At 42.7% G+C, this 23,051-nt stretch overlaps 1 protein-coding gene across 1 annotated transcript in view; it reads left to right on the top strand.

The window, feature by feature from the left end:
* Nucleotides 1–23,051, top strand: part of LOC308080599 (protein NLRC3-like) — a gene marked incomplete at its 5' end in the record, with an annotated part of 49,104 nt that overhangs the window by 8,315 nt on the left and 17,738 nt on the right. Inside the window, 6 exons of the mRNA XM_080422493.1 lie at nt 6,873–6,932; nt 7,286–7,309; nt 8,341–8,400; nt 11,653–11,766; nt 18,215–18,224; nt 18,597–18,813. Coding sequence (XP_080278619.1) covers nt 6,873–6,932; nt 7,286–7,309; nt 8,341–8,400; nt 11,653–11,766; nt 18,215–18,224; nt 18,597–18,813 — 485 coding nt within the window. The remainder of the gene's footprint in view (nt 1–6,872; nt 6,933–7,285; nt 7,310–8,340; nt 8,401–11,652; nt 11,767–18,214; nt 18,225–18,596; nt 18,814–23,051) is intronic.

Raw genomic sequence — 23,051 nt, 5'->3', positions numbered from 1 at the left:
ACGGGGGCCACACACACGGCCCCGTCTGTCCAGCGTCGCGTCTGTCCAGTGTCCAAGTAGCAGTGCTGTTGGTTCCCATGGGAACGAACAAGCTGCGGTGACGGACAAACCGGATGCTGACGTCAGGCAAGGTCCCCGTGACTAGTCACGTAGACCCCGCGGGGTCCTTGGGACAGACCGTTAGTACCTCTACTGCCTCGAGCGGTCACCTCAGGGTTAGCACCGCCGGCGGCAGTGGCAGCGTCACTGGTCCCCATGGCAACGGTCCCCATGGCAACGCTCCCACTCTCCGAGCGGCCGATGACGTCATAAAAGCGTCCAATCCACTCGCTCGGTGTGTGAAGCAATGGGAGGTTTGCAAGCCGAATGCTTAGGTATTGCTCACAATACTAAAGGGTTTCAGGCTGCATTTCTCCACAAAACCCCCCGTGACAGAAAAAGTATTGTTTTCCCGTGCAAGGGGTCCAGCAGCCAATACTCTGAGGGAGGAAGTCTCCTTCCTTTTGAGCATGGGCGCTATTAAAGAATTACTTCCGATACTTCTGTTTACTATCCCAGTACATCAGCGTTACACTGTGTGTGTACAGGGTTTGTCAGTACAGCAGTGACACACTGTGATTGTACTGGTCAACTCCCCTGATCCGCGACAACACATTGTGGTTGTACTGGTGTGTTTTCCACGTGCTCTTATGCATATAGTCTCCTATGTCGGACACGGTGTTGTTCCTCTCATGCGGAGGATAAGGCAACCATGTCTCTGAGAGAGGGGGTTCTCTCTCTCTCCATAGTGAGAATGTTACGAAGAATTTGTCAGGAAACTCGAGGTTACGTTGTAACCCCGGTTTCCTTAGAATTCAGAGTAACATAGTCAGAGAACTATCTATGAATCGGAACCAACTGGTTTTCTATTCGTAATATTTTCTGGTGGAAAAGAAGGGGGGGGGGGTATGACCCATTCTGAATCTGAAGGGTCTCATTAAATACTTGGGTCAAAGAGCGGACCTCTGTCTCCGCCATTTTGGAGGGACAGATGCCCCCTTTGCCGTACCGCCTCACGGACTACAGGCCTCGTTCGCCACTAACGAGCGACAAAGCACTCCCTACGGGGAGGACGACTTTGTCGACGCTCCGTCCGGAGCCTTTGGGCTCAGACGAGAGGGCGACGGCCAAGGTAGGCTTATTTCGGCGGCCCCGTTTGTCAGAGTGACAGCGCCGTTGGTTTCCATGGAAACAGACAGGCTGCGCTGGCGGACAAACCGGATGCTGACGTCAGGCGAGGTCCCCGTGACCGGTCACGTGACCCCGCCGGGTCCTAACGGACCGGTAGTACCTCTACTGCCTCGAGCGGTCACCTCAGGGTTAGCACCGCTGGCGGCAGTGGCAGCGTCACTGGTCCCCATGGCAACGCACACAGGGTTAGCGCTGCTAGCACCAGTAGTAGCGTCTTTGGTCCCCATGGCAACGCACACACAAAAAACTCAGGGTTACGGATGTAACCCCGGTTTCTTTAGAAACGGATTTCAACGTTTCTTGGCTCATGGTGATTTAGCCTTGACTAGCTTGTTAGCTGCTAGGTTTGCATAACCTCCAGTCAGGCTACTGTTGCTTCAATTGGCGGCTAACTGGCCTCACTAACAACAACACATTGCAGTGTTGTTTTTTGGTGCAGCGCATAGCCAGCCCCGTTAAAGCAACACCACGGTGGCCACCTACCACCGCTACCTTTCCACGGTCTCTAACGGCCCCGCACGTGCGGGTCCGCTGGATCACGTGGCGACATCACCGGCCCAGTTGGTAAAGTGTGCGTTGTCCGCACTGGGTGACATCAGAGCCCCTCCTAACTCGCTTGCTGAGGCAGCTTGTTGGAGAGTTTGCAGTCCGGAACTGTTTACTATCCCGGTACTTCAGTGGTACACTGTGTGTGTAGGGGTTTTTCAGTACAGCAGTGACACACTGTGGTTGTACTGGTCAGCTCCCCTGATCAACAACAACACACTGTGGTTGTACTGGTGTGTGACCCTCTCTGCGGACGGTGCGTTAAGGAGGTGGGTGGACCAGCATTGTTTTTCAATGCTTATTTCCACGTTCCTTTCTATCCACCAGTCAGGGGGTGGCGCGGCACACAGACGTGGCCGTTTCCCCACTTGACGTCGCGGGGTTTTCACCGTCCGTCGAGCGTCTTGGTCCCGTTTCAGCAGACCACCTTCATAGGGGGTCTCGCTGGGCTAGACCAGGCTCACGGCGCGTCTGTCCCGGGCGGGATAGACAGCGTTTCGGCCTATGGTCTTCTCGCGTGAGGCGACAAGTCACATACAGGCTATGCGTGCAGGCGACGGGTCTCATGACTTCGGCCTTACACCTGTTTCGTTTGGACAAGCCCCACATGTGACCTTTTTTCCCGGAGGTGGATGTGGGCTCTTGGAGCCCCGTCTACCTGAGGTTATCGGAAGGTCCGGGTATCCCCACGGTGCGTGGACACGCATCGTGGTCAGATGCAGCCCTTCTGTCCAAGGGGTCAGAATGGGGGCTGTGGTCTTGCGGAAGGTCATTACCACGGACGCCAGCCTCACAGGAGGGGTGCCGTCCACGAGAGCCGCTCGGCCAGGGGGGTGTGGGGTCCCAGTCTACAGACGGCCCACATCAACTACCTGGAGCTGATGACGGTCTTCTTCTGACGGTCAGGCTTTGCAAGGCTCGGTTTTCGAGGTTGTCATGTCCTGATCAGAACCGACAACACCACGACCGTGTGCTATGCCAAAAGGCAGGGAGGCCTGGCCTCTCCAGTGTTGGACAGGCTAGCTGGCGGTCTGACGCTGTGGTGCGATGCGCGCCTTACGTCAACCAGAGCCTCACAGGTACCGGGCCTCCTGAACAGCGGAGCGACTCTGTTGTCCAGGGGCATTTTTTGGTACACAGATTGGCCTCTCCTCCGGAGATAAGCCAGATCTGGGCCAGGTTGGCCGACTGAACTGCTTTATGCATTCCCGTCACTGGAGTTGGTCCTCTCAACTTGGAGAGGGTCAGACTCCACGGACTGTCAGTGCCACTGGTGGCACTGGCGTGGGGCGCATGGAGGTTAGGAATAATCCTCTCCTCTACAACGAGCCCTGGGCCCTCCCCCCGATCAGAGATTTGCTATGGCAGGCAGGGGTCGGGATTTACCACAAGCAACCTCAGGACCTAGACCGGTGGGCTTGGCCCGTGAGGGGGAGACCTTGACTTCTTATGGCCTGCCCCCTGAGGTGGTGGCTGCCATCCAGGGGGCGAGGGCCTTTTCCACGGGGTCTGCGTACGACGACAGGTGGAACCTGTTCGTGTCATGGTGTCTGAGTCAGTCACCGCCGGTTGAGGCCTTCCGGGCCCCGGTACGCAGCATCCTCATGTTCTTACAGGACAAATTGAGTCAAGGTCTGGCTTTCTCGACGGTTAAAGTGTACCAGGCGGCCATTTCCGCTTGTCACGTGGGTTTCGATGACATGACGGTCGGCCGACATCCGCTGGTGCGTAGTTTTATGAACAGTGCCAGGCGGGCCAGGCCGGTCTCTAGGCCTCTGTTCCCGGCCTGGGACCTGGCGGTGGTGCTGGGGGCGCTTTGCCTCCCACCGTTCGAGCCTTTTGAGTCTGTGGATCTGGAGATCGTTAGTCTCGAAACGGTTCTTGTGGTTGTTTTTAACTACAGCTACACGGGTCAGCGACATACATGCGCTCTCAGTAAGTTCGGAGTGCATGGGGTTCTTGGGAGACGACAGCAGGGTTTGTTTAAGCCCAACATGCCGTTTGTTCCCCAGAACGGAGTGGTGACCCAGACACCGGTTGAGCTGGTAGCTTTTCATCCGCCTCCTTTCGCTTCAGCGGAGGATAGGCGGCTGCACTGTCTCTGCCCAGTGAGGGCTTTGAAGCTCTACGGCCAGAGGACGGCGGTCGGCTGGTCGTCGTCGCAACTTTTTGTCTCCTTCGGCCCAGATGGTCGGAGGAAGGCAGTGACTAAGGCGTCGCTTTCTAGATGGAGTTTGGATGCCATTAGGCTGGCCTACGTCAGTAGTGGCGCTCCACTTCCAGAGGGACTGAAGGCTCACTCTACTAGAGGCGTGGCTACTTCCTGGGCCCTCTCCAGGGGAATGTTGGTCCAGGAGGTGTGCGCGGCCGCAAACTGGTCGTCTCCATCGACTTTTGCGGCCTTCTGCAGCCTGGATGTGGCAGCGGCGTCAGTGGCGCACGCTGTACTGCACATAGCGGCTGTCTCTAGTTAGGGTAGGGGAGGTTAGGCAGGTCTTTTGTGTAACCCGCCTTTTTTCCCTTCTCTACCTTCCTTCTCTTGAGTCCCCTCGGAACCACCGTTGGTAGGTTTCCAGGGGAGGAGGCCCTGTTTCCTTGTTTTCACTTATGGGTCAGACTTGTGTCTGTTCATTAGATGAATAGGCAGACTTGGTCTGTCAGGGTCCTTTTCTTTCAATTATATACCGCACCCCGGCCCGAAGGGCTGGGGCGCCCGTGAGGCCGAAGGTCACGTCCATGGGGACGGGGCCTTATGGCTAGGGGGCGTGCGGACCTGAGAGGGTTTTCGGTATGGCTATAAGCCCCAGGGGGGTTTATGTATCCCATAGTGAGTATGTTACGGAGAATTAGACAAGAAACTCAGGGTTACGGATGTAACCCCGGTTTCTTTAGAATTCGGAGTAACATACTCACCTAACACCCCTGTTTGTGTGCATCTGCATGCAGAGAGCGTGTTAAAGAGGATGAGCCACGTCACGCAAGAGGTTTTATACCTCTTCCGGTCTACCGGACACGTGACATACCCTTCTCAGCCAATGAATGGCCCGGGAGTTTATGGTATGTAGCTCTGCATCAACGCCAGGGGGCGCTGATATCCCATAGTGAGTATGTTACTCCGAATTCTAAAGAAACCGGGGTTACATCCGTAACCCTGAGTTATGTCTGTCTTTCACAAATGAATGACTATAGCCTAGGGCAGTGCTTATCAAAATAAACTAGTGTGATAGTACATGTTATTGGCTTAATTTTTGGTGTAGAACCACCTAGGGAAAAATCCACCAGCCGCCACTGACTGTGATACAAAAGTTGCACATGATGGGCATCCATTTATTCACACAGAGCAGCAAATCATTAGCCTGGTAAACCCCCCTCCCTCCGGAAATCTCATTTGCATTGAAGTAGGCTGTGAAACAAAATGTGTGTCGCAAGTTAAAGGATTTTCTTCATGTAGTTATAGTTTTCACAGCCACATTCATGACAGCATGCAACACTGGTGACATTTTCTTTCTTGACAGATTTTCCCTGTATAAGAAACAATGCGTTCACTTGGCTTCTGGCGCCCTCTCTCTGATTTGCTTGACAACACATGTTGTAAACATTTCTCTATTGTTTCTGTGCTGGGGTTTCTCTGTAGTATATCGTGGATTATAATTAAAAGTTTATGTACAACAGTTAATAGACACAAAAAAACACCTGACCTCTAATCTCTCTGTCATTGTGTTGTGTTGTGTTGACCTGATATCATCCTGACGTTGTTAGAATTTGATATTGATGTTTAAACAGCTCATACATTTTTACATTTTAAACTTGTATTCTATCTAAGATATCTAAGATATCAAATATGACTAATGATCATTCATTTAACTACATACAGTAGGTGCTGTGTGTCCAATTTTAAACATGACATTTGTGAATAAATCAATATGACTAGAATGATTGTTGGTCCAATAACAATCATGAACACACTGGACCAAGCAATTTTCTAAAAGATGGACGCCACTCTACTGTTCAGAGTTCATTGTGTAAAACAAACAGAAAACAACATATAGATATGGATACAGTAGATTGATAGACGGACAGACGGACGGATATAGGGATGGATGGATGGATGGATAGATGGATAGATAGATAGTACAAAAATTGCACCATACAGTGTTGTTAAATTGAATTGAATAATACAATAGACTGATGGTAGTAAGATACAATATCTGTCCTGAATGTGTATGTGACTGAGGAGTTCAATACAATAAATCAGTGTGGCTAGAATGATTGTTGGTCAAATAACGACCATATCAACACTCATGGATGTACTGTAACCAAACAATTGTCTTAAAAGAGAAACATTGTACCTGTAGTACCTCACACACACACACACGCACACGCGCGCGCACGCACACACACACACACACACACACACACACACACACACACACACACACACACACACACACACACACACACACACACACACACACACACACACACACACACACACACACACACACATTTTGGCACAGTGCACGCCAGTTGTTTGATAACTTGGGGTGCCTAACTGTCAAGGATTTTTTTTTTTTTTTTTTACTGATTTACAAATTCATGCCTATTGTCTAGAGTCAACAGAGTTATTGTGATTTAAATTAATCCTGTTAGAGTTCTTATTGCTTGCTTCTCTTCTATGATGTGGAGACATTAGTGCAACAGCCTCTGTATGTTACTGTATGTGGACTGTCTGGTCTGTAGGTATGATGACTGCTTTTATGTTTTTATAGTTTGTCTTGTTTGATATGGACCTTGAGTCTGAAATAAGGATAAACTTGTATTGAATACCCGAGGAAGAACCTGTAAGGGCTCCAAACATTATGTATATATATATTTTTTACTTCTGTTGTATAATATAATGTGTAATTAATTAGGGGAATTCACAGTATTGCATATCTATTTGAATTTGTAATTTACACTTGTAAACAACAGCAACACCTTTGAAATGGAATAAAAGGGCAGGCCAAAATACAATAAAAAGTTAATTGAAAAAAAATAAACTAAACACAATAAAGAATGATAAATACAATGTTTCATCTTGCTTATCATCCTGTCAGGGTTCATCAGAAGAAACCAGAGTCTCCTGTACCCAGCTGTGTCTCCATGAAGAGTGACAAGTCCAAGGATGGACAGATTAACTTCAAAGATGGACACCACTCTACTGACCAGAGGTCAGAATGTAAAACAAACAGAAAACACCATTAGATAGATAGATAGATAGATAGATAGATAGATAGATAGATAGACCCAATACAGTATCCTGCATTATACAGAACTTGGGGTGCCTACCTATTAAGCCCTTTTATGAAACTTGATGGAACCTGATTCATGCCTATTGTCTAGAGTCAACAGAATTATTGTGGTTTAAATTAATCCTGAAAAGAGTTCTAATTGCTTCTCTTCTATGATGTGGAGACATTAGAGCAACAGCCTCTATAGACTGTAAATATGTTATGTGGACTGTCTGTAGGTATGATGACTCTACTGACCAGAGGTTAGAATGTGAAACAAACAGAAAACAACATAGATAGATAGATAGATAGATAGATAGATAGTACAAAAATTGCACCATACAGTGTTGTTAAATTGAATTGAATAATACAATAGACTGATGGTAGTAAGATACAATATCTGTCCTGAATGTGTATGTGACTGAGGAGTTCAATACAATAAATCAGTGTGACTAGAATGATTGTTGGTCAAATAACGACCATATCAACACTCATGGATGTACTGTAACCAAACAATTGTCTTAAAAGAGAAACATTGTACCTGTAGTACCTCACACACACACACACGCACACGCGCGCACACACACACACACACACACACACACACACACACACACACACACACACACACACACACACACACACACACACACACACACACACACACACACACACACACACACACACACACACACACACACATTTTGGCACAGTGCACGCCAGTTGTTTGATAACTTGGGGTGCCTAACTGTCAAGGATTATTTTTTTTATTTTTTTACTGATTTACAAATTCATGCCTATTGTCTAGAGTCAACAGAGTTATTGTGATTTAAATTAATCCTGTTAGAGTTCTTATTGCTTGCTTCTCTTCTATGATGTGGAGACAGTAGTGCAACAGCCTCTGTATGTTACTGTATGTGGACTGTCTGGTCTGTAGGTATGATGACTGCTTTTATGTTTTTATAGTTTGTCTTGTTTGATATGGACCTTGAGTCTGAAATAAGGATAAACTTGTACTGAATACCCGAGGAAGAACCTGTAAGGGCTCCAAACATTATGTATATATATTTTTTTTACTTCTGTTGTATAATATAATGTGTAATTAATTAGGGGAATTCACAGTATTGCATATCTATTTGAATTTGTAATTTACACTTGTAAACAACAGCAACACCTTTGAAATGGAATAAAAGGGCAGGCCAAAATACAATAAAAAGTGAATTGAAAAAAAAAACAACTAAACACAATAAAGAATGATAAATACAATGTTTCATCTTGCTTATCATCCTGTCAGGGTTCATCAGAAGAAACCAGAGTCTCCTGTACCCAGCTGTGTCTCCATGAAGAGTGACAAGTCCAAGGATGGACAGATTAACTTCAAAGATGGACACCACTCTACTGACCAGAGGTCAGAATGTAAAACAAACAGAAAACACCATTAGATAGATAGATAGATAGATAGATAGATAGATAGAGGGATGAACGGACAGACAGACACAAGAAACAACATAATAATACCATCAAAAAACACCATCAGCAATGAACAAACGATAAACCCAGTACAGTGTCCCGCACTATGCAGAAACAAATACAATCAATCACAGTGTCATTATACAACCGGGTTTCCCAAAGGGATCCTGCGTAGGGACTTACGTTTGGTCATTACGAAGGGTCTTAAGGGCGTTTTCCCAAAACCGCACGTAAGCGCCTCTCTCCACACAGGCTACGCAGTACCTTAGCAAGCACGTAAGGTCAGAGCTCTGTCCTATCAATTGATGCCAGACTAACCGATTTTTCTAGTGAGTTTGGCTGTAACAAATGGGATTGTACTCGGCCCATCAATAAAATAATGCTGAAAATGAACACGCTTTAAGCGTTGGTGGTGACTGTGACTGCACAATACCCTTGTTTTAATTTTAAACTCAATGACTTCCTCATTCTATATCAATGTAGGCTATAATATGAAGATAGACAGTGGTGTACTGTGGATGTTTAAACTAATGGAGCGCAACGTCAGGCGCGCATGAATAAGCAGTCAGCATGACACGTGTACACGCTCGCGCATACACACTCGCGCATACGCGTGTACGTGAGCGATCCTATTTAATATGTAGGCCATATTTATTAACCCAAAATTAAATGTTATTCTATTTAATTTACTTGCATACATCTTTTGAGAATAGATCCACAAGCTCACAACGTGTGCGTTGTGAGCTTGTAGATCTGCTATTTTCAAAAGATTTTTATACATACAGTATTAAACTTGTGAAATGGGACATTCTGCAGTGTATGTATATTTAATTTACATGTTTATCTCAGCATCATCTATCTATGTTTAGTTAACTTGGCATATGCTTAATATTTTTATAAGATGATCAGATCATCCGTGAGAGTACAATTTGTAAACGTTGCGTTCATGCATAGAGCATGAACCAGTGCAGCAGCTCTGGTTATTTTTATTGATCTATTTCACTGTCTATTTTCACTATGATTGGTTCGTTACGAGCTCCCCAGGCGCTCGTAACAAACTGCTGCGTAGGACAGCACTACGTAGGCTATGAAGCTTCTAAATTACTTCGTCCAGGAGGTCTTACGTGCGGTTTCCCGAAGACAGATTGGCAGACATGCAACGCCGTGCTCTTGAGAACCTACGACGGTGGTGTTTCTCGAAGCCAGTTAGATAGCACGTAGCGCACAACCAGCTGCTACTAATGAAGGTAGTGCGTAATAGGGTTGCTAATGCGCAGCTGCATGGAGGCTCTTACGCAGCTGCGTAAGCTACACACGACCTGAAATCACTTTGGGAAACCCGGCCAATGACTTTTGTAGCATTAGTGACACCTCCTAATGGGTGTAAGTGAAATCATATTTGGCTCTGTGTTGTGTAGAGGCCCCTAATGTTGAACACACATGATTTTTTTTTTTTTGTGAAATTGGCCCCTCCTGCAAATGTTGGAAATGAATCATGGCCTAAATGGAATTGGATATGACAAATCTGAATAATGCTTGTTTATCTCATGACTCCAAAGACCGATTTGTGTGGGTTTGTACAAAATCTGTAGGAGTATCAGTGAAAACTGTGTTTTGAAGAAAATCTAAAATGGCAGTCTAGGTCTAGTTGGGCAGAAATGTGTGTTGTCATTTGGGGAATTGCATCATGATCCAAGGAATCCAGGGGGAAATAATTTGATTCTACAATCTATGGAGTGTCTTCCTTGGCCTACTGCACTCAAAGTTTGATGCCAATTGGTCCACGTTGTCCGAGATTACTGTAGCTTTGAACACGCACGCACGTAACACGCATGCATGCAAACGCAGACGCACACGCACGCGCAAACACACAAACACACACACACACACACAGACACGCACACACACACACACACACACGCACACCCACGCACGCACGCACGCACGCACACAAACACTGGCACACACTGGCACACACGCACACGCACGCGCACGCACGCACACACACACACACACACACACACACACACACACTCTGACACACGCACACACACACAAATGAATCAGGCTAAAATGGAATTGAATGACAAATCTGAATAATACAGGTTTATCTCATGACTCTAAAGACCGATTTGTGTGAATGTTGTACTAAATCTGTGGGAGTATTAGTAAAAACTGTGTTTTGAAGAAACTCTAGTTGGGCAGAATGTGTGTAGTCGTATGGGGAATTGCGTCATGATCCAAGGAATCAAGGGGGAAATAATTGTATCCTACAATCTATATAGTGTCTTCCGTGGCCTACTACGTGCATTCAACATTTGATGCCGATTGGTCCGCGTTGTCCGAGATTACTGTAGCTTTGAACACGCACGCACGCACACACGCACGCATGCACACATGCATGCACGCACGCACGCACACAGACAGACAGACAGACAGACACACAGACAGACATACAGACAGGTCATAAACCTACTGTAGTCTTCACTTCCCTGCCTGTCGGCCTGGTGAAGACAACAAATGTAACTCCATCACTAACAATAATAAAGGTTAATGGAGACATGTTTTCAATATCTAGTTGATTGATATAATATAATTATATAATATATCATAATATATCATGTGTGAGCACATATTATGTGCTTTTGGAACAAGAGCTAATTCTGAACAACATAAATATGCATTTTCATCGTTTTTACTATTTGGTTGATGTTAAAGGTTGTTTTACATTGTGTTTATCTGCAGTTTACTGTAGATTATAATAATAGTTAATGTACAACATTTATTACACCTGACCAATGTATCTGTCATTGTGTTGCGAGTGCTGACCTGATATCATTCTGATGTTGTTAGACTTTGATACTGAACATGTTTAAACAGCTCATATGAATATGATATGATCATAAAGTTTAATATTTAGCTGTACAATGTTAAAAAGCACTTCATTCTCACCAGCAGACAGTATAACTGAAATCTAAGTTGTCAAATATGAATAATTATAATTAATTCAACAACATACTGTACATGTTGTGTCCTATTTTAAAAATAACTAGATCCATATATTTCACATCTACCAACTACTTTGACTTGTTGGCCCAATAAATATAATGTTTCATCTTGCTTATCATCCTGCCAGGGTTGATGAGCAAAGAGCAGAGTCTCCTGTACCCAGCTGTGTCTCCATGAAGAGTGACAAGTCCAAGGATGGACATGTTAACTTCAAAGATGGACACCACTCTACTGATCCGAGGTGAGAATGTAAAACAAACAGCAGTTTCTATTATGTCATTAGACTATACTGACCAGAGGTCGATAGTAATTTGATTATTTGTCTGACTCTTAAAGGGACACTTCGCCGATTTTGAGAAAAACGCTCCTCATAGCGTCAAATGACGTTTTCCGCAGGTTCTCACCTTATGTCCGCACTACATGGTGTCTCAGTGAGACCAACCCCACACACACCCCAAGGGGTGTCTCCCAAAGAGTGGGATCAGCCTTCTTTCTCCCTGCTCAGTTGTACAATGGCGTCGGTAAACACTCCGTGGGAGGAATACTAACACAACAGATATTTATTTGAACCATAAAACACAGAAGAGCAGCTCCACCGCAGAGGAATTCAACAGGCTGTATGCTGAAATCATGCTGGACACAGCTTGGATTAATTACTTTATAGAGTAAGTAATGATTGCTGTAAACGTTATGCCAACTTGACATAATAATCCAACGTGTAATTGTACTTGATTGCTTTAATGTTAGAGATTATTAAAGTTAGGGTAGTACTAGTATACAATGTGTAGTTGACTTCTGATAGACGCATGCACGCAGAGCATTGTTGTTTACATTGTCGTTCCATAGCTAGCCAAATGCAAAGCTAAACCACTTGTGTGACAAGCCAAATTTATGCTTTGTCTCTTGTCAGATTTCAAATGTAAAGTGCTTATGCCATGGCCACGGATGTTTGAATTTGAATCGGCTGGGTGCAAGTACCCGTATCTTCCGTATTGTTTAAATAAAAGCATTTTAATCCGATCGGTGGCCATTTTCTCATAAACCTCCCAACCGATCGCATAAGGGTCGCATAATAAATGGCCACTGATCGGATTAAAATGCTTTTTTATTAGACAATACGGAAGATACTGGTACTTAAACCCACCCGATTCAAATTGTAACATCCGTGGTCATGGGATAAGCACTTTTTATTTGAAATCCGAACGTTTATCTGTACATGTAGAAAGTGCAAACACCAGGTTGAAGTTCCCCCATGACAGTCATGTTTCAGGGCTACGTCGCCGGGTCCCGAAAATAGCAGATCTACAAGCTCACAACGCGTCAGACTCGACACTTTGTGAGCTTGTAGGTCTGCTATTTGCGGCTTGCATGCAATATTAGTATAGATTAGGCTTCACGTCGGATGATATCTATTTAATCTACAAGTGTAATCTAATGTGTTCTTTTCAACAGGACAGAATGTTGTTTCGCCTGCCTGCGGAAATGGAGTAACGTTCGGCTGATGAAGACCCCTGGGACTCGCCTTATGAGATACAACCATATTATTTTTCTAAATAAAACGATTACATTTACACCCTGCTTGCTCTACTCATTGATCACGGTACATTCTACATTGTATAAGCATTCATAATGACAAAATGTGAACCCCAATTCTATAAGGGTTCTTTTGAACTGTTTCATGATAGGAGATGGTCTTTCATTTGGCAGAATGGTACATAATTACATGACTTAGGCTATATGACAAGAGTATTTGAACATTAGAATGTCATCTATTCTAAAGTAATGCACGTCATGTTTTCCATGTTTTCATGTTTTCTCTAAGTTTAGTCCAAAGAATATAACTGGAAATGACAGTGAAACATTATGCTCTCAGAAATAAGGAGTCACACACACATGACATGAGTGTGAAACGTTTTGTTTTATTATTATATTGTTGACTATGCTGCCTGCATCTCCATGGATGTCCCGACTCCCAAGTAGAATATGGACGTCACGTCACCAGCACCGGACTGTCTACATGGTGGGATGGAATGTAGAAAAAAAATGGATGCACGCGCGCGCGCACACACAGACACACACGTTTAGTGTTACTATGCTAATTTATACATGATATATTTAGTTTACTATACGATACAATCAAATCAATACAGAACACAATACAACAGCAGCCAAGACTAATAGTTTCACCTTGCTGGTGCAACAAAGACACGGTGATGATGGGACTGACATCCTGGTAGATATAGCAAACTTGCAATGGGTAGGCCTACTGGTCCAACTGTACTGGTTCAACAGAGGCAGATTTCACGTGGTCCAAGAAAGAACATGGCTTCGATGTCGTGTTTTGTGATCCAAAGGTAGACAAAAAAATCGGAAAAGTTGGAACGTAACATTCATCATTCTTCAGCATTCAGTGTTGCCAGATCTTGTGAGAGAAATAAGCAACCAGGTATATGAAAACAAGCCCAAAAGAAAATACCTGTGCCAAGAGCACTTTAAACCTAGACATGGGCTATTTGAAAATTGCCGATCTACAAGCTCACAACGCGTAACGATGTGACGCAGTGTGAGCTTGTAGATCTGCTATTTTCCAAAAAATCTTGAGGGGAAAAAAGTGCAAAATGTGGAATATTTTTAAAACATTTTAACAACACATTTTTGGTAGGGTCTCCTGGCAAATATGTTGGCGCGCAGTGCACAGATGAGGGTCCGTGGAAAAGTACATGAACATGTTTGAGAACCACTGATTTAAACAACAATCAAAACATTTGGAAACAAGCCCAAATATCAACTACATTTTAGAAACCAGCCGCTTATAATAAGCAGACATGGCAACACTGGCCAATGTGCTGTATGTGTTTGTTGATGTTGTTGTAGTGAGAACTGGGAGGGGAAGTTACAATGTAGACCACGCCCCCACGCAGCCTCCTCCCCACAAGGAAGGGCAGTGCCCCAAAGCATTGTGGTCATTGTAGTAATGCAGCCAAACCCCAGTCATCCAGTCAAAGTCAAGACTTCTATATTTTTCTGGCCGTAGGGTGCAAATTTGAAATTTTCCTACTGTTATCTACTATATTATAATAGATAATTCATATATATATTATTAACATTGAGTGACTGTAAGTTCTTCCAGGGGTGAAATGCTCCTTTAATATTGCCATTTTAGTCCCATAACATCTCATCCAGTCAGGACTGGACATGTTCTGAAAGTTCAATGTGTCCCAAATAAGAATCCACCGTATGCTGTGAAAATCACCTCTTCCAACATGGTGATGTTTTAGGCGTGTGTGTGTGTGTGTGTGTGTGTGTGTGTGTGTGTGTGTGTGTGTGTGTGTGTGTGTGTGTGTGTGTGTGTGTGTGTGTGTGTGTGTGTGTGTGTGTGTGTGTGTGTGTGTGTGTCTGTGTGTCTGTGTGTTAGCAGAAAAAATTACTGGACAGGTTTTTTTAAGATTGGCCTGGTTTAGGGTTAGGTTTTCACACAGGTTTTCACACACATTCCAACTAGGCCGAGGAAGAAATGCCACTTGAAAATGTTCAAATCAGCCTCATGGTGGCGCTATAACAGGCCGATTTGCATTTTTACCTATAACTGCACCGATCTGCGCGAAACTTTGAAACGTACCTGACCTGGTGGAGACCTGTGCTCCGAGGAGCACTTTTTCTAGTTTATTTATTTATAGCCAAATAAAAGATGGTGTCCATCACAAAGTGATGTCCTATTATAATAAATTGCGTAAGAACACATTTTTAATTGAAAATTAACACAATTTCTGTCACATTTAATGTAAAAATATTTTAGGAAGAATGTATTACATATTAATCATTACTTAACTAACGAAAAAATGTGTTGAGTAAACCAGGTTTACCAGCCCATTAGACTCTTGTTATACAGTCAGTATTCATACATTCAGACATTCAGGTGTTTGAAGCGACGAAGCTGTGGCAACCTTCTTGCTAAAGGTGTATTATTGCATATTGCGAGGGAATCTGTGTACATTCCACCAAAGATGACAGCCATTACTCGGTACCCAAGGTCATCAATCACCTCTGCGGTCTGGTTTGGGACAATGAATGTGTTGGCACAGTGAATATATTTGAATCAACGTATTACAAAAAATACTCTAGAAATTGTCATTTAGTGAAAAATATTTTCATACATTTCACCACAAAAGTTTAAATATGGCCATGATGTGACAGTTTAATGTTTAGACAACATGAACCTGGTTTCAGTCATTTAAACATCCATCAATTTAAATTAAACTCAGAGAGAGTAAAAGTTATACTCTACTTGTTAGTATTAGTAACATGCATTTACAGTTTTTACAGAACACAATACAACAGCAGCCAAGACTAATAGTTTCACCTTGCTGGTGCAACAAAGACACGGTGATGATGGGACTGACATCCTGGTAGATATAGCAAACTTGCAATGGGTAGGCCTACTGGTCCAACTGTACTGGTTCAACAGAGGCAGATTTCACGTGGTCCAAGAAAGAACATGGCTTCGATGTCGTGTTTTGTGATCCAAAGGTAGACAAAAAAATCGGAAAAGTTGGAACGTAACATTCATCATTCTTCAGCATTCAGTGTTGCCAGATCTTGTGAGAGAAAACCAGGATATTTCAATTTCAAACTGCTCAAATAGCCTCAGGAAGGTAAGATTGCACATGTTAAACAACACAGTACAACAATTTTTCAGCGTACAACACAAATTTAAAACGTGTCTATGCCCTCTTGCATACCTACTCTGCAGTTTTCTACGTCTTGGATGTGGCCTTGTATGAACTTGCAGTTTTTTGTTCTCCTTGTAATTATTTCTTTTTGCATGGCACAATGCTTGGAGCTGCTAAGAGGCAAATCCAAATTCAAATCCAAAGAATTTGCATACAATTTTACAGACAAATTAAGAGCAATAAATAAAGAATAACAGTAATGAAAACGACAGGCTATAGTATAATCTGGCATTATGTCATTTACATGAAACACAACCGTGGATTCAATTGTTACTACAGAGCAGAAGTAAAACATCATGGGATACTGAATATGCTTTACTGGCTTGTTATTCTCTTCATACTAATTTGTGTAATTTGTGTGCGCGTGTGCGTGCGTGTATGCGTACGCGTATTAATTTGTGTAATTTGTGTGCGCGTGTGCGTGTGCGTGCGTGTGTGTGTGCGTGTATGCGTGGGTGTGGGTGCGTGTGCGTGTGCGTATGCTTGTGTGTGTGTGTGTGTGTGTGTGTGTGTGTGTGTGTGTGTGTGTGTGTGTGTGTGTGTGTGTGTGTGTGTGTGTGTGTGTGTGTGTGTGTGTGTGTGTGTGTGTGTGTGTGTGTGTGTGTGTGTGTGTGTGTTTTTTCCACAGAGACCACCAGGACACATCCCAGGTTTCCAGTGGAAACCTATCTGCTAAGGAACATCAAACAGAAGTGGAATCAATATTTAAGGTGTGTTAATGTACAACAACACCTTTTCTTCATCTGAAAAAGACACTTACAGGGATGTATTATAGGGCAGGTGGATTGGTGTGAGATAACAGCAGACAGGTGAATTATTCTTATATGCCTGCTTGTGTTCGGTATTTTGGGGACTCATCTGTGCGTCTGTGTGTGAGGTACAGTAGGGGTGTATTGTTTGAAAATCAGCAGCACCCTGCAGTTTTGATATCAACAAGGACCATGATTTAGGCGAGTGCTGCCAGCCTGCAACAGCACACCTGGTGCAAGCAGGTACATTGTTATTTTCAGTAAACCTTAGTTGTTGGAGGCAAAACCCACGTAGATGTCACCAAAACCACTCTTTTAACCGCTTTATAGGCTATATTATTATATTATTATCAGTTTGACTTAGTTATGAAGCCCTCAAGCTGGGAACCATAATTTATTATGTATTTAATGTTATGTAACTAATGTGTAATGTGAGAGTGGTTAAATGCTTGTATTTTGTGGTACTCAACAACACTGTGAAGAGAATGCAGTCTCAGGGCCACTGGCAGCAGGCTCCTATAAAGCTTTTCCCCCATCGTACAATCTGGCACAACCATAGGCTGTAAATAAATACGGACGAAGGAAGCCGTGATGTCACCCATTGGTTACTACAGGCCCATTTTGAAGCCACTATTTCAGCGAATTCAAATCCACTACCTTGGAATGTCTGGTCCCGAAAAGCAACCGGAAACAAATACTATTGGCTGGAAGGGCAGCGAGGGCGGGTCTTCACTCAGTAGAACCAGTAGAAGCCCTAGAAGCATTCCCTACTTTAGCATACATTTTTTAATTAATGGGACCATAGTTTACACCTTTCAAGTATTTATGACAATGTTTATTAAGGTAATACAAGTTTACAGTTCCAGATATATTAACGTGAATTGTTCTACACTTTCTAGGCCAGGTCAGGAGGCAGAGATTTGTTGTGTGTCTGTGTGTAAATGTTATGTTTTTAATAATTATCTCTGGTGGCATGTGATATTTTTTATCATTCAATTCTAATTGTCTATATTTGCCTTCCGAAGTTTGCGAGAGGGGCCTATTTTACAGCAATAACAAAAATGGCATTTGTCGCCAAAATGTGTTTCCTGCATTTAACCCATCCTTAGTATCAGGGCATTAAAGCACCCTGGCTAGGCAAACCAGCCTGGCGGAGATATTCACTCCGTGAAGCACCCCGTTCTAGTTTTGTATACTCTGCTCTTGGCAGTCTGTGTAAGGTGCAGTAGATTTGATGACACAAGAACATCAGCTTTTTCTTGGAGGAAATTACATTTCCAAGGCTGCATGACAATCTTAAAATACAGCTACACTGTTCCTCCTACAGGTAATGAAAAGTGATTATTGTATTGGTCATGATTGAACCCATCTGCTACACACCCACTGATAATATATTCAGATAATCCAACCCACCATGCCACTTGTATGGTAGGTGTAGGTATAGTCCACCACGCCATTGACTGCACTATACACTTGTTTACCCAAAATAGGGCCATTCATCTTTATCTGCACTCAAAATCAGTGGACAATCAATTCAATAATGGTTGTTGTTGTTGTTGCTATTATTATCATCATCATATGTTGTGTTTCAGCTGGTTGAAGAGAAGGTCATAACATTTGTGAAGGAAGAGCTGAAGAGGTTCCAGAAGGTTCTGATGACAGATTACCCAGAATGCTTAGAGATTCAGAGGAAGTTGATAGACAGTGAGGAGGAGCATAGGAGGAGCTTCAGAGAGGGAGCTCTGAAGACCACACTGCACCTCCTGAGGAGTGAGAAACAGGAGGCGCTGGCTGACACCCTGGAGAGCAGTAAGAACATTTTCATTTACAGCTTGAACATAATGGAGAGCAGTAAGAAAGTCTTTATTCACAACTTAAACATAATGGAGAGGACAACATATAGCAATATGATGTATTTAAACAACTCTGTGGTAAATACATTTCTCTAAGAAGAGCTACCTTAACTAGAAATAATTCATACACATTAGGCTACAAAACTACTAGCTTGTAACTTGTTATTGCCGAGGGAATTTCCCAAAAAATATATGACACACAGACACAGAAACTCGCTGACAGCACAAATGATATTACCCTGTCATGCATGCATGTGGGCAGTGTAATTAACGTATCAGAAATGTAGTGTTTTTAAGATTTAGTTGGTGATCACTCCAAGACCCTACAGCCGTGTCTGCTTCAAAATCACCTTGGCAAAGTGGGTCGGGAAAAATCTGCATGGTGAGCCTGTGGAACAGGACTGTGTGCACAACCGGGCAATTACATATAATTAGTGTGGTTGCCCTAACAGGTCAACCAGACTATTGTTCTAGTGAAAAAAATATTCCACTTATTTTGCCGCACTACTCCTCCCACAGTTTTTTTTCCCAATTTAGTGCCATAGGCCTATATCAAAATGACCGGCTTCACCGGGAATCGTGTGCTTGTATTTTGCTAAGAGATTGATTGCATAGTTTAATTGATATTGATTTATTAGTGCATTAAATTTCCCCATCCACTTTAATGGGAAAATAAAAAAACTCACATTCAAGTCTTTTTTTCTCAACAACCATTTGCATCAGGATAGATTTTCCACCATTTTGAATTTTCTTCAAAACACACAATTTTAGCTCCTCCTCCTACATATTTTGTCCAAATTTCACAAAAATCTCTGGCCCCATGCGATAAACATATCCAAACAGCATTTTGATAGTCTTTACCGTTCGTCCGTAAATGGCTTCCAAAGTTAGTGGGAGGGGCCCGTTTTACCAAAAATGGCAGAAATCACAAACGAAACGTCCAGTCAATCCCAAATTTGAATCACATGTCGAGGGTGGTCTACTCAAAGAACCCCCAAAAGCATTTCCTCTTTGACTCATAGGGGTCGCCACAAATGCACAAAACGTAACCGTTTGATGCAAAAACAGGATTTTTGTGGGCATCAATCCTCTCAAAATGAAATAAAGGCGATATCAGGAGTGACGTGGCAATATGATTGGCCCGTTACATTTGTGGGAGGGGCCTATTTATTTAGTGGGAGGGGCCTATTTCCTAAAATGAAAACGGCACGTATCACGAAGGCAGGATCCGATCGGCACCCGATTCGAATGGCACGTCGCGCAACCTCCGACGGTATTCCTCCCGGCGTATCCCTCGAGTCCTGGCGGCCGCGACCCGCTACCGGCGTCGGCGCAACCACACTTTGCAATTTCCCAGAATTGCGACGCGTCTAGTTAGCTTTAGTATAGAAATAAACATTATACTCAACAGTGAGATTCCTGGCTGCTCGTGCTCACACAACTCAATGAATGCTTCACTGATTAGTATTTAAATAATGGGGTAGCCATGAATTGTAATTAAATACTGCTAATAATACAAATAATGATAATAAACTTTATTTGTGTAGCACGACATCAACGAAAGAAAAATAACACAATATTAAACAAGATTAAAAACACAATCAAAAACATGATCAACTTAAGAACAAATTAAAAGAAGGCAAGATCTAAATTAAAACAATAAAATACAATAGCAAGAACAAAACAAAAATAAAATGGAATCAACTAAAAGCAAGAGTAAAAAAGTGGGTCTTGAGCTTGCTTTTAAAGCTATCTATGGTCGTTACCTGTCCTATATGTAATGGGAGCTTGTTCCAGGCCATTGGCCCATAAACACAGAAAGCTGCTTCGCCATGTTTTTTAGAATTCATGTTTGGCACCTCGAGGAGGCCAGCACTAGAATAACTATCTTGTCTGCATTTGCCATTGTCCCACCATAAATGTACCGAAACAGGAAGGAATTGGTAAAGTAGTAAAGCCATCCTCTTCCTTGATTTGAATGGTTGCCTGCAGCCAAGTGTGACATTGATGAGCAGTTAGATACCACACCTTTTGCTGAAAAGTATAATATAAAAATTGCTGTGCAAAATGCTACATGCAAGAGGAGAAGTGCACACAAGACTCGCCTTACCATGAAAATAATGATGTTGTTGATGACACATTTCTAATGAAACATGGCCACCCTAATGCATGCTTTATGTTTAACCTCACCAGAGGCATGGTTAAAGATTATTGGGTAACACTTTCTATGAAGGTCGCCTCTATAATGCTTTATAAGCTCATTTATAATGCATTATAATGCCATTATAAGGCATTATAATGCTTGTTATATATGTTTATAATCATGTATAACGACTTATAACCACATTTATACCACGTATTATAACTGCTTGTCATAATGCATTATTATGCTCAGTGGAACAGCACATTATAACTACCCTAACTTAGTCAGTTGTAAAGGCTCATAGAGAAGTGCTGTAATGTGTCATAACGCAATATAACCAAATGTTTATTAAATGGAATAATGTCTTATAAACATCAATAATATGCTATAACATGACTTTGAGACCTTTAAGTAAAGTGGCCACATATTCATGCGTTATTAGACATTGTATCATACTATAATACCCTATAGCACGACACAGTGACCTTTAAGTAAAGTGGAAACATTCTTTAATGGTTATTAGCACTTGTATCATACTATAATACCCTATAGCATGACGTAGTGACCTTTAAGTAAAGTGACAACATTCTTTATAAGTCATTAGCATTTGTATCATATTATAATACTCTATAGCTTGATGTAGAGAGAAGGAATGAGTCCACATCAGTGTGTTTTGAGTTTGTTCATTTTACTGGACATTATGGAACTGCAACAAGACAGTTAAACACATAAACAATGAATTTAAGGCACGTTTCTTCATCACATTATCATAACAGGATGCATTGGCTTTCTTTTTGATTGATAGCCATACTGTAACTGGACATAAACAGAATAATACATAACAGAAATAACATCACATTTAAACAAATACATGTTTTACAAAAATATAACATAAATACATGACACCAAATAGTTCTATTGTTTCCTAAATAGTATTACTATTACAGTGGGGTAGAATTCATTAATTAATCACACCACAGTCACACAGTAGCAGCTTGGGGCCTCTGCAGTCACTACTTCAGTGCAAGTTAGCTTTAGCTGCTAAGTTAAGATGCTAAGCTAAGATGCTAAGCTAAGCTGCTCAGCATGGAGGACAATTGTAGTTACAAACATTGTGGAGACAAATGGCCAACTTTCCCACCATCAAAATACTCCCTGGTCATATGCTACTTTATGTGTCTAAGTTTACCCACTTTATGATATCCCACCTGCAACCAGATAGTTAAACACATAATTAAACAATGAATTAAGGCATGTTTCTGTCCAGTCTTCATCACATTGCATAACAGGATGTTATGTTATTGTCCTCTTTGACTGACATAATCCTGTAGCGCTCACTGGAGTGCAATGCCCCCTTGTGGAGCGGTGGAGCTATTGCTCTGTATGGGTTGTCTTTTGCAGGAATGGAACACAGTGACTATTAAGTAAATAGACTAACATTACAACAATATGACAGAAAATAAATACACTTATACGTGAACTCCTTCTTTGAAACTATTTAACTTTCTAATACCATGACATCTACAATGAACTTGTATAGCAACAACACATACAGAGCAATAGCTCCACCACGCCACAAGGGGGCATTACACTCCATTGAGTGCTACAGTATTCTGTCAGTCAAAGAGGACAATAACATAACATCCTGTTATGCAATGTGATGAAGACTGGACAGAAACGTGCCTTAATTCATTGTTTGTGTTTAACCTTCTTGTTGTAGGTGATATATCATAAAGTGGGTAAACTAAACTTAGACACATAAAGTAGCATATGACGAGGGGGTATTTTAATGGTGGGAAAGTTGTCCATTTGTCTCCACAATGTTTGTTTTGTAGTATTGTCCTCCATGCTGAGCAGCTTAGCTTAGCATCTTAGCTTAGCAGCTAAAGCTAACTTGCACTGAAGTAGTGACTGCAGAGGCCCCAAGCTGCTACTGTGTGACTGTGTTGTGATTAATTAATTCTACCCCACTGTAATAGTAATACTATTTTGGAAACAACAGTACTATTTGGTGTCATGTATTTATGTTATATTTTTGTAAAACATTTTTT

The sequence above is a fragment of the Gymnoscopelus braueri genome (assembly GCF_963280865.1).
Source record: "Gymnoscopelus braueri genome assembly, chromosome: 24".
Taxonomy (NCBI): Eukaryota; Metazoa; Chordata; class Actinopteri; order Myctophiformes; family Myctophidae; genus Gymnoscopelus; species Gymnoscopelus braueri.
Note: the sequence above shows the minus strand (reverse complement) of the source record. Positions and strands in the feature narration are given on the sequence as shown.